We start from the raw sequence: 13,420 nt of genomic DNA, 5'->3' as shown, positions 1-13,420 counted from the left end.
CCACAAAGATTCTCCTAAATGCCTGGGCCTGTTTCACTTCTGATTGAACTAAGCTGAAAACTGATGTCACCAATAGTGCTCCTGCCAGTCTGACCTCAGTGCCCACTATGGTGGTCGCTGGAATCAGTGGGCAGAAGTCAAGTTTGTTCTCAAAGCTCTGGTCAATTGGGCTGAGGAGCAGGTTGTCAGGAGGAGGAATCTGTCATCGGCCCTGAATGTCCCAGCACATTCTTGCTGGGTAGGCCAAGAATGCAAGGCCTAGAGTGCTCTTTGTTCAGGCCATTTCTCTGGGCTGTGTTTGTAGTGAACAATCTTGAGAAATAAGGTAACACTTGCCTGGCCGGTGTGGCTCTGTGGTTGAGTGTCAACCTATGAACCAGATCATGGTTTGATTCCCAGTCAGGCACATGCCTGGGTTGCGTTTTGATCCCCAGTGTAGGGTGTACAGGAGGCAACTGATCAATGATTCTCTCTCATCATTGATAGTTCTATCTCTCTTTCCCTTTCCCTTCCTCTTTGAAATAAATAAAAACATATTAGGGGAAAAAAAAAAAAGAAAGAAGATAACCCTCCCCAACTCCAGGAGCTCACCGCTCATTATAAAAGCAGTAGATTCCCTAAGCTTGGTGTTCTTCAAATGTGCCACAAACCCACTGAATGCCCAGCACCCATCTAAAGCGATATTTGTAACCTCTGTGAGACTTGAGGGGAATGGGCTCTTGGAGGCCTCATGCTCATTCTCCTTACTATGTTATGAATAATTAAGTTCTCTGTCTCTAACATGGGTGTATCCTGAATTCTGCCAGCATCCATGAAATGATCACGGGCTAATTTGTTAACTTTCAAATATATTAAAATCCCAGCTCCTTCACAGATCCTGACTTCATGGGGACTGATGTAAGAGTAAAATCCCTATCATTTCCAAAGGTCTTGGACAAGGACTCTGAGTATGTGACATTCATAGCTGCTTTGTATGCCTAATGTCTGGTCTTCCCTAGATCACTCTGCTCTGTTGCAGTAATTTAGCTGCTCATTCCTTCTATTGTTCCATTCCCCAAAATACATTATCCTGCATAAGACACTCTTGTCACTCTTTAATAACAACAGCAGCAGCAGCAACTAATATTTATAGAGTGAGAGACATTGTTCTAAAGACTTGAGGTCTTGTTCTACACACTTTTTCCCCCATTTTTTTAATTAAGGTATTACATGTGTACATTGTATATTGTACACAATATACATGTGTATATTGCCCCCCCACCCCACTCCCATACATGCCCTCACCCCCCAGTGTCTTGCGTCCATTGGTTATGCTTATATGCATGCATACAAGTCCTTCGGTTGATCTCTTATCTCCCCCACCTCTCCTAACCTTCCCGCTGTAAATTGACAGTCTGTTTGATGCTTTACTGCCTCTGTATCTATCTTTTTGTTCATCAGTTTATAATGTTCTTTATTATCCACAAATGAGTGAAAAATGTGGTATTTTTCTTTCATTGACTGGCTTATTTCACTTAGCATAATGCTCTCCAGTTCCATCCAGGTTGCTGCAAATGGTAAGAATTCCTTCTTTTTATGGCAGCATAGTATTCCACTGTGTAGATGTACCATAGTTTTCTGATCCAGTCATCTGCTGACGGGCACGTAGGCAGTTTCCAAATCTTAGCTATTGTAAATTATGCTGCTATGAACATAGGGGTGCTTATATCCTTTTTGATTGGTGTTTCTAGTTTCTTAGGATATATTCCTAAGAGTGGGATTACTGGCTCAAATGGGAGTTCCATTTTTAGTTTTTTGAGGAAACGCCATACTGTTCTTCACAGTGGCTACACCAGTCTGCATTCCCACCAGCAGTGCACGAGGGTTCCTTTTTCTCCACATCCTCACCAGCACTTGTGTTTGTTGATTTGTTGATGATAGCCATTCTGACAGGTGTGAGATGGTACCTCATTGTCGTTTTGATTTGCATCTCTCGGATGATTAGTGACTTTGAGCATGTTTTCATATGTCTCTTGGCCTTCCTTCTGTCTTCTTTCAAAAATATTCTATTTTGGTCTGTTGCCCATTTTTTTTAATGGGATCATTTATTTTCCTTTTAGTAAGTTGTATAAGTTCCCTGTAGATGTTGGAGATTAAACCTTTATCAGTGATAAAATTTGCAAATATTCTCTCCCATACAATGGGCTTTCTTATTGTTTTGTTGGTGGTTTCTTTTGCTGTGCAAAAGCTTTTTATTTTTATGTAGTCCCATTTGTTTATTTTCTCTTTAGCTTCCATTGCCCTAAGAGTGGTATCAGTGAAGAAATTACTTCGGCATATGTCTGAGATTTCTCTGCCTGTGGATTTTTCTAGTATTTTTATGGTTTCCCGTCTTATGTTTAAGTCCTTTATCCATTTTGAGTTTATTTTTGTGTATGGTGTAAGTTGGTGGTCTAGTTTCATTTTTTTGCATGTATCTGTCCAATTTTCCTAACACCATTTATTGAAGAGACTGTCTTGACTCCATTGTATGTACATGCCTCCTTTGTCAAATATTAATTGAGCATAGTGGTTTGGGTCGATATCTGGGTTCTCTGTTCTATTCCATTGGTCTATATGCCTGTTCTTGTGTCAGTACCAGGCTGTTTTGAGAACAGTGGCTTTGTAATACAGCTTGAAATCTGGTATTGAGATCCCTCCTACTTTGTTCTTCTTTCTCAGGATTGCTGTGGCTATTCGGGGTCTTTTTTTATTCCAGATGAATTTTTGGAGAGTTCTTTCTAGGTCTGTGAAATATGCCGTTGGTATTTTAATGGGAGTGCATTGAATCTATAGATTGCTTTGGATAGTATGGACATTTTAATTATGTTGATTCTACCAATCCATGAACACGGTATGCTCTTCCATCTGTTTATATCTTCCTTTATCTCTTTTTTCATTGTCTTGTAGTTTTCTGAGTAGAGGTCTTTTACCTCCTTAGTTAAGTTTATTCCTAGGTATCTTAATTTTTTGGTGCGATGGTAAGTGGGATTGTTCTCTTAGTCTCTCTTTCTATAAGTTCACTGTTGGTGTATAGAAATGCCATAGATTTCTTGGCGTTAATTTTGTCTACACACTTTTTATACAATACCATCTTTACTCTTCAAAATAAATCCTATGTAGGGGATACTATAACCTCCAGCTTACAGATTAGGAGACAGAGGCACAGACCTATAGTCAGTCAGGGGTAGAGATAGCGTTCAAAACCAGACAGCCTGACTTTAGTCCTCACTTTTAACCACTCTATATACTCTCTCAGAGTAGGACTTCCTATTCTCAGAGCCATAATGAGCCACAGAAGCCTATAGATCTTTATTTGATATTTTAGGAAGATGATTCCAGTCAAACTTTTAACACTTGATTTTGACATACAACATTTTAAAATACTTTTTGACAACCTATATATAGACAATTAGATAATCTACTTTGCTTTGATCTTTTCTATGCAGCCTATGCATAAATTCAGTGTCAAGTTTTCATACTCTGTATTAGTGTCCTATTGTTATAGCACAAATTATCAAACTTAGTAGCTTAAAGCAACACAAATTTGTTTTCTTACAGTTCTGGAGGTCAGCAGTCTAAAATGGGCAGGTGGAACTGCACTGCTTCTGGAGGCTTCAGGGGAGAATCCATATCCTTGACTTTTCCATTTTCTAGAAGTTGTGTTTCTTGACTCATGGTCCTTTACTCCATCTTCAAAGCCAGCAGCAAGGCATTTTCAAATCTCTCCCTCCCACCCCCTTCCCCACCTGCCCCTCCTCTGGCCCTCCTGACTCCCTCTTTCCCTTATAAGGACCCTTGTGATTACATTGTGCCCCTCCAGATCATCCAAGATAATACAGGATCTTCTCCATCTCAAGCTCTTAACTTAATCACATTGCAGAGTCCTTTTGCCATATAAGGAAAAACAGTCACAAGGGATCAGGATGCAGATATCTTTGAGGAAGGTATCATTCTCCCTACCCTACATTGTAAGCAGTTGTCTCTTACTATGGTATAGAAACGTTTTGTTTGTTTTCTTTAATTCTCATCGGAGGTTATTTTTTCATTGATTTTTGGAAGGGAGGGGGAGAGACATGGACAAACATCGAGTGAGAGAGACTTATTGATGGGTTGCCTCCTGCCCCTAACCCGAGGCTGGGGATCCAGCCTAAAGCCTGCCTGCAACTGAGATACATGCCCTTGACCAGAATCAAACCCGGGACACTTCAGTCTGTGGGCTGATGCTCTATCCACTGAGCCAAACCAGCCAGGGCTATGGTATGGACATTTTAACACAACTATCTGAATTGGAGATTTTTAAAAGCCCATTCACTAGATAATTAACAATCCATTTCATCTTGGCTTTGAGGATAGAGCCCCAAGAGCATTTTACCTTTTGGGGTCAAAGAGAACATACTTCTGGAGCACATGTTAGAAACTTTAACCACCATCTATATATATAAAAGGCTAATATACTGTGTTTCTGACCATTTGACTGGTCACTATGATGCACACTGACCACCAGGGGGCAGACACTCAACGCAGGAGCTGCCATGATGCACAATGGCCGTTTACAGAGAAATGGCACCATTGACAAAGCAACATAGGTCCCACCACCACCCCAGAGCGACAGCTCACCAAATCGCAGCTGATACTGCCGAGACCCCATGGTGCAAAATGTGGCCCACAGCCCAGCCCAGAAACAGTGGCTGTGGGCACTGGTAATGACGCATGTAGCAATACCCGGCTTCCTCTCCCTAGCGACAGGCCGTTTAACAATAAATGGCACCGAGGATCTGGCACCCACAAAGCAGCACTCGGTTTCCCCTAAGTGGGACATAGGCCCCACCACCACCCCAGAGTGACAGCCCACCAAATCGCAGCCAACGCTGCCGAGACCCCATGGCGCAAAATGTGGCCCACAGCCCAGCCCAGCCCAGCCCAGAAACAGTGGCTGTGGGCACCGGGTAATTATGTCTTGTAGCAATGCTCGGTTTCCTCTCCCTAGCGACTAGCCTCCTTGGAGTTTCTTCAGCCCAGGAACATGATTTCCTTTATAGCCAGGTGAAAACATTTTACAGTTTAACCGAATGTCTGGAAAGCGTTTTCACATGCCTCATCTCTGTTGATCCTCATAGAAGTTCCGGTAGATAGGAGACTTGGTAGAATCCTATTTTCTTTTCATTAGCCGGAAAAACTGAGATTTAGAAAGTTTAGAAACTTGACCCAACTGAAAAGAAGTAAGAAATGGTGGAACTTGAAAATGAGTTCAGGTTTTCTCACTGCTCAGAATATAGTCAAACCCTGCTGCAGTTAAATATTTTATCCTTTGTTCTCTCTGCGTGATCTACAATAATAATCTGCTTCACATTGATATTTACTGCTGTGTTGCTGACAATTACCTGAAAAGGAAGTTGGGGTGCTTCACTGGGCTGGAAAAAGTTTAGCTAAATCAGAAAGCAGGTCTAATTAAACAAGTTTATCTATATATTTAAAGCTCTTACTGGCGCCAATCACACACATGTGTTTCCATCTGTCATTGTCTATCAAGAATTTGGTTGACACTTCTATTATAGAGAAAGGGTGAATAGCGATATTAAAATCTTTTAATTTCCTTTCAATGTGCACGATTTTGTGCACTGGGCCTCTAGTAACAACGTAAAAGCTTAATTATTTTAAAAGTACCTGAAGTCGAGCATTCATAAGCATGAACTCCTGTTGGTTTTTCATGTTTTCGTTCATAGATTTTGAAAATATAAACCCCATCTTGACCTAAATATAAAAAAGTAAAGAGATTTAAAACAATATATTCTACATGCATCCCTCATATGCTATGCCTTGGAATATTGTGAACTTATAACAATGTAAGAAAAAAACTCTAACCTGGGAACACAGTGTGGATTCTAGTCCTTGCTCCCAACTAACTGTCTGATTGTGGGCAAACTTAACTGGCTTGGCTGTCACTTACTAAGACCAGCTAATTGAACTAGACGACTTCCAAAATCTTATGCTCTGTAAATATTTGGCTCCATTTTTCCTGATTTTGTTTCGCACTGTAAATCTTGAAGAACTAAATACTTAAACATACAGAAAAAACTCTCTGGTTGTGTGTGTGTGTGTGTGTGTGTGTGTGTGTGTGTGTGTGTCAGAGTGGATACCATCTATCCTCTACCTTCTGTACAGTTGGATGATAGAATCTTTGTTTCTGAGAAGGGGGTGATGCAGAAGATGCATCATGTACTTTGAGGACAGATTTGTCTGTGCTCTGTGCATTTGTGTTTTAGGAGGTTTTAAGTATCTCAGAGTCACTATATCAATATTCTTCTTGTAATCCCTGCCCCTCTCCTATACACCCTCTATTTCCAGCCACCCACTCCTGACATCCCTTGGCCATCCTCCTCAAGTTTCACCTTTATTCTCTTCAAGCTACCACTGAAGTTCTCAAGGGAGAAAACATAAGGATAATTAAATGTCATGGGAAACTCAGTTTTTAAATGAATATATGGTATTGTCTATCTTATGTGGGCTGTCAATTCTGGGGAGGCCAGAACTCTTAATACTTTGTTCTTAATCCAATTGGGTAGGTACAGAAGACCTTCAGTTGTTGTTTTACTTTCAGAATGCAAAACTCAAGGATGTTACAATTGCTCTTTCCTTCTCAACAATGCTGCTGATTCTCTTTGGTGAGCTGTTGAGCAGAGGGCCAGTTTTAATGCTTCTACCAGGATTCATAGTATTCTGTGGGAAGCCATTGGAGCTTCTGTTTTCCATATCCCTATCAGAAAATCTTAGGTTCTGGCTAATAGTGGAGAAGAATGGAGAGAGAGCATTTCATTCCAAGTGAAATGAGTTATCTCTTCTATTAGGGGTCCAGGTGAGTGAGAACTGCAAGCCAGACTTCAGTGGCTTTCCTGTATTCAGGCCGTAGACACACTCTGGAATTATAGGGGCCTCTGGTCCAGAGTCAGCTTTAGTGTTGGGAAGAGGCCAGTTATTCACCATAGAAGCACGGCCCTGAACAGGCCTGGGAGGTCATGAGGTTTCTCTCCTGCTCTACCACTGCCACCCTCCATCCTGTGACCAGAATTGGAGGCCACCCATTGAGAGTGGGAGATCTAGCATAAATTCTCTCATTTGTGCAAATTCTGACTGTCCCATGTCAATGGTCTCCAATAGCAGACCAGAAATTGCCTGAAGGCAGAAGCAATGTATTATACATTGGCAGTCTCCATGATGTCTCTTTCCCATAAAAGTTTGCAGAAGGCAATGAGTGACACTAGAGAAAGGCTGGCTCAGGTGACTTGCCATTTCTTACTTTTCTTCTGCATATAGGAGTGGATAATTAAAATTTTACATATGTTGCAAACCTTTCTAAAGAAAACAATTGTCCCCTAATCCTATTCTTACACACACACACACACACACACACACAGTATGTCACAGAGCTATGTCTCTTACAGTTGCTACTATTTATTAAGGGGTAAGATCCTCCCTTGAAGTACAGGAAGAGTCTGTATATCAGCCATCTAGGGGAAAGAAACTATGTGGAAAGTTAGGATTTAAGTTTACCTCTTTCTGGGCCTTGCTCTCTTGGGTCTATATTGTAGTTTGAATGTGTTAGGCAACGTTCCCAAGGGTTAAAGCTAGAAGCAAACCCAGGAGCTTCCCCGTGGTCCTCAGGAGATCACACCTGGAAACAAGTGCACCACACCTTGTAAAGTACATCTTGGAGTTCAGTATTTTCAACTTTTCCCACTCTAATAGCCATTTTCCAGTGTTTGGAAGGTGTTCATAATACTTTCAATCTTCTCTCTCCCACTCACTATACACACACACACACACACACACACACACACACACACACACACACACACTCTAGAGGCCCAATGCATGAAATCGTGCAAGAGGCTCAGCCCTTGCAGCTCTGGTCAGCCCTCACAGCCCCGCTTCGTCCGAAATGTCATCCGGACAGTCTCTTCTGCTGTTCGATATAATTAGCATATTAGCTCTTTATTATATAGGATATACACTGAGTGGCCAGATTATTATAATCTCTGAACACATAATAATCTGGACACTCAGTGTGTGTGTGTGTGTGTGTGTGTGTGTGTGTGTGTGTGTGTGTGTGTATACTGGTTTCAGAGAGGACGGAAGAGAGAGAGATAGTAACAGCAATGATGAGAGAGAATAATCGATTGGCTGCCTCCTGCAAGCCCCACACTGGGGATCACCTACAACCTGGCATGTGCCATGACTGGAAATCGAACCGTGACCTCCTGGTTCATAGGTTGACACTCAACCATTGAGCCACACCAGCTGGACTCACAAAATATTAGTAAAATGATGACTATCGTTCATACTGCTGTATGATACATAGAAAAGTTAAGATAATAAATCCTAATAGTTCTCATCACAAGAAGGAAAAGTTTTTTCTTTTTTTCTTTCTTTTCTTCTTACTGTGTCTACATGATAGATATTAGCTGAACGTGTTGTGGTAATCATTTCACAATATATGTAAGTCCAACCATCATACTGTATACCTTAAAATTAGACAATGATGTATGTCAATTATTTGTCAGTAAAAGTGGGGGAAGAAAATAAGCAAGAGTGATCTCGCAATAGGAATAACTAAATTCACTCAGTTGTATAAATAAGCCTTTCAAAAATTCTAACACTTATACTATTGGTGAAAAATTTTTTGATACTTAAAATTTAGACACCAGTGTGTCTCAGAGGACTGAGAATGCTGGTTTGAGTTCTTAATGACTGCATTTTTCCTTTTATTGTTCCTGAGGCCTTAAAATGGGCTCTTTAATACTCTAGCCCAGTATCAGCTGTGCTATAGATTACAATGGGAAGGAATATTTCTGAGGAGTGTTGGGGCTGCAATTTACAGGCACCGCTAGGAACATGCATTTAATTCTACTTGTTTTTTTTTAAATGGATAATCCCATAACCCACGACCTCTGTCATCCAAATTTCTGCGCTGACTCACTTCTTGATCAAATTACCTACATTTATGACTGGTTGCATAATTACAATCATTTTCTTTTTTTAACTTTTTTTATTGATTAAGGTATAACATATGTATCCATATCCCCCCATTGCCTCCCTAACCCCATTCCCATACATGCCCTCACCCCCCAGTACAATCATTTTCAATAAATCGTTGCATTCCGTTCCGTTCACAATAGTCCACTTCCCCTGCAAATTCCAGCCCTTAACCTACAACTTCCGGAGGGTTTCCCTAATTTAACTCCACCCGCCCTGATGACAGTAATCTGGGTATTTCCTGAATGGTATGCTGATTTCCGTGGATAGTGCTCTGTATACTTTCCCAATTTGATTACAAGGTTACGGGAAAGGCCCGGAGTCCTGTCGACAGGAAGGGATTCTTTCCGAAACGAGTAGGAGACCTTCTCCACTGGGAGCAGGAAGGAAGCCAAGGGCGGGCGCACACAAGAAGCGAGAGCGCCGCGTGGGCCTGCACGCCTGGGGCCCGGCAGCTCAGCGTAGGAGGACGTGGACCCGCGCTCTCCACCCACCTGTGGCCGGCCGGTTCCCGCAAGGCTGGCTCTCAATCACTAGCAGCGGGCAGTGGAGGAGCGGGACACGGTAATGGCCGCAGAGATCTTCAGATTTCCGGTCCCCTAGACCGCGGCAAGAACCGGGTTTCAACTCGCGGATTGACTAGCCTTGACAGTGGATGCCAACCCTTAGCCAATCAGCGCAGCCCTTGCCTTCTTTAAAGGGCCCGCGCGCCGGACCTAGACCTGCAGTGTTATGCACTTGGCACGGGGCAGGTGGAAGAGGCAAATTCAAAACCCAGCGACTGAGCTGTCAGATTTTGAGGGGAGGCAGAGGAAGCAGAATGACAGACAGTCTCACTTAAAAGCTTCAAGTGAACTTTTGTCAGTACATGAGAATCCATGCTCCTGCGCCCTGCTAAGACTCCCTAGACTTTAATGAACTGTTTTACTGTTATTCTCTAGAAATGGTATCAACCACCACTGTTGGATCTGTTTCCAGGAAGAGAATGCATCTCGTGAGAGGTTGTCACTTAAACATATAATCCTTATAAACATTTTTAAGGGCTTTTCTACTGGCAGAATAGATTTAATGTTGAGGATTGACAGGAAGCCAGAGAAAGAAGGAGGCAGGTGGGTGCATTCTATAGAGGCAAGCCTCCTAGGAACAAAGACTGACAGGACAAATGGAAAATATCCAGCACACCTCTTCTACAACCTTGGGTTTATCACTTTTGGAAGTCCTAGTTCAAAGGAAAGAAATGCTACCACTTGAGGATATAGCCATGGTTCTATTGAATTGAAAGCTGAGATTGCCCCCTGATTATTTTGGTTCCTTATAGTGATAGAATTGGGGTGACTGATCCCAATGACTGAGAGGAAATTGGGTTGCAGCTATACAATGAAGGGAAGGGGAACTGTGCATGACACCCAGAGATTCACTGGACCTGTCTTATTCCTCCCATCTACAATAATAATGCTCATTAGATAACTGCAGTAACCTGATAAAGTCAGGACCACTTAAATTTCAGACCATGCAAAAATTAAAGTGTAAAAAAATCCTGATTTACCATGGTAGTGCATAAGGCAAGGGAAATATACATGAATAAAGTAGGAAGCTTTGATTCTCATTTTTTAACTTAGCAACAAGCTGTAGAGTCAGGGATTATTGTAGCTCTGCATACACAATGTTAACTGGTTATAACCTCCCTGGCCCCTCTTTCCCTGTTACTTTACATGAAGTGTACTGGTGGAAACAAATATTATAATTTAGTTTCTAGACTACACCCAAATTGACATCACCTCAAAGCAATTTGATGATTGGTAGGATTCTGTGATTCTCATGTGCAGGGGATGAGCTTCTCTTCATTTGAGCAAAGGGCAAGAATAAATCTGGGGTGGGAAAAACAGGTAGACTCTCTGGGTTTTCTCTTTGTCTACCCTCATATTTACTCATATTTATTTTTCTCCCTCCCCTGCCCTATTCTTTACCCCAGAAGCTGACCTTTTTGGAAAACATCACCTTGGTTCTTCTTAGCTGGGTTTAAACAATGGAGGATTAAGGAAATTGGAGGCAGGAGAAAAGAGAGGTAGGATAGGTTTTATCCATTCTTTCTCTGTTTCGGTGTAAGGATCTGGCAGTGGCTGTGTCTCTCCACACCTGCAATTCTTGACCAAATGTCTCTCCTCCATGGCTCCAGCTCACACACGTGTCCTTGACCCGGATCGAACCCGTGACCCTTTGGCTCTAACCTTTGAGCAAATCGGCCAGGGCATCCTCCCTTGCTCTTTAGTCTAAAAATGATATAGGCTTCCCGCTGTTGAACCAAGACTCTCAAGTTGGTGGTTCTTAACTTCAACTTGATGGTTGGGATGCCTCAGCTGGATGATTCTCTCAACCTCACCACACCCCTTTAAATAGTGTCTACATTAATATCTCTTTACTACATTAGTATCTCTTTAGTCAAACCAATTGAGTATAATTCTGATTCCTGATTGAAACCCAATGGATACACTTGAAGCTGTACACATACATTATAAATACTCTTGTATGTATGATATGTTCACAATTTTGAAATATAAGTGAAAAAGTGACTATGAGAATATATACCCTGGTAATTGAGAGAAATATATATAAGTGTGTGTGTGTGTGTGTGTGTGTGTGTGTATATATATATATATATATATATATATATATATATAAACATATTTTTAAGAATGTGGGAGTAAGAGGATTAAAAGAATTTATTTCAAATCGAATGAATATAACTAACTGGTATATGCATTATTTCTAATTGTATAAATGTGTGTGTGTATATATGTTTTTACACACATGTACAAATAGTTGCTTTTAACAAATCATTTTGCATTAGAGCATAAAGATTTTCATGTTAAATAGCATTCATGTGTGTCATTTTTAACAGGTGTCAGATTTCCCAGAAGTATGTATACAATTCCCATTGTTGGATATTTCTGATTTCTTTTTTGCTATTGTCAATAATATCATGATGACCATCTTCATATATATCATAAAGATGGTCATCATGATATTATTGATGGTATATATATATATATATATATATATATATATATATATATATATGGCCATGATGATATATATATATATATACATATATATATATATATATATGGCCATGATGATATATATATATATATGGCTTTTTAATATTTTGTTTGGAAATACTGGGTTAAATAGTATAAATATTTTAGAGAGAATTGATGTCAAATCCTCAACTCATTGAAAGCCTCCTACCCTAGGAAAAGAAAATTACTCAATATTTCTCTTTATATCCATAAAGTACTTCTTTAAAAAAAAATGAAGTTTTTTGAAAGTTTAAGATATGCTTAGAGGTATTTATTTTTAACATAGATGCTTTTGAAAACAGTGTGAATTTCACCATTAATATGGGAGCCAGGATTAGCCAAAAACCTCAGTCTGTTATGGAGGGCAAGTAGTTGCACAGTGTGTGGAGCTAAGGCTAGAAGATCTTCAATTAAGCTTTTTTGGAATGGTGTTTCCCATGCTCTGGGGAATATGGTCTGAATTTTAACCTTAAACTTCAATCATGGAGCACACCTGTAGCCTGGACATGGTCTGAGCCGGCAAAGTATTACTGAGCTTTGTACAAACCTCAACAGTGATGCAGTGACACTAAGTGGCAGTGATGCCATTCCTCAACAGTGATGCCAAGTGGCAGTGTAATATAATGGCAACAATGGACAGAAAATCTTGTTCTCTCCCTACCTAGAAAATTTTAAATTGAGATCTAATTCACATACCATAAAATTCACCCTTTAAGTGTACAAATTAGAACTCTTTAGTATTTTAAAAGGTTGTACAACCATCGTTGCTATTTAATTCCATAACATTTTCACCACCCCAAAAAGAAACCCTGTATCATTAGCAATCACTCTCTATTCTCCCCCTTCCTCTAGTCCTGGGAAACTCCTACTCTGCTTTCTGTCTCAATAGATTTGCCTATTCTATACAGTTTATATAAATGGAGTCATACAATATACGGCCTTTTTTATATGGCTTCTTTCACTTAGCATAAAGTTTTCAGGGTTTTTCCAAGTTGCAACATTGTTTAGTATTTCATTCCTTTTGTGGCTAAGTAATATTCTAGTGTATGGATATACCACATTTTGTTTATCCATTCAAAATTGATGGACATTTGGGTTGTTCCCACTTTTTTGATGTTATGAATAATGCTGCTATGAACATTTGTACATATGTTTTCAATTCTCTTGGGAGAGAATATGTAGGAGTGAAATTACTGAGTCATATGGTAACTCTATGTTTAAATGTTTGAAGTTGAACAAATTCACAGTGCCACCAGGTGTGAATAAGGATACTAATTTTACCACATACA

General features: G+C 40.4%; 1 protein-coding gene across 2 annotated transcripts in view; it reads right to left on the bottom strand.

Moving 5' to 3' along the window:
* Positions 1 to 9,685, bottom strand: part of PLGRKT (plasminogen receptor with a C-terminal lysine) — a 47,217-nt gene extending 37,532 nt beyond the window's left edge. Inside the window, exons 1-3 of one of the 2 annotated variants that reach the window (XM_054727191.1) lie at positions 9,546 to 9,685; positions 7,570 to 7,690; positions 5,686 to 5,772 (exon numbers count right to left, since the gene is read on the bottom strand). In XM_054727191.1, coding sequence (XP_054583166.1) covers positions 5,686 to 5,766 — 81 coding nt within the window. In that variant the 5' untranslated portion in view covers positions 5,767 to 5,772; positions 7,570 to 7,690; positions 9,546 to 9,685. The remainder of the gene's footprint in view (positions 1 to 5,685; positions 5,773 to 7,569; positions 7,691 to 9,545) is intronic. The other variant, XM_028150586.2, reaches the window with a different exon arrangement.
* Positions 9,686 to 13,420: the final 3,735 nt, after the last annotated feature.

This window comes from Eptesicus fuscus, chromosome 15, assembly GCF_027574615.1.
Source record: "Eptesicus fuscus isolate TK198812 chromosome 15, DD_ASM_mEF_20220401, whole genome shotgun sequence".
Taxonomy (NCBI): Eukaryota; Metazoa; Chordata; class Mammalia; order Chiroptera; family Vespertilionidae; genus Eptesicus; species Eptesicus fuscus.
This window is presented reverse-complemented; position numbering and strand designations above follow the sequence as displayed.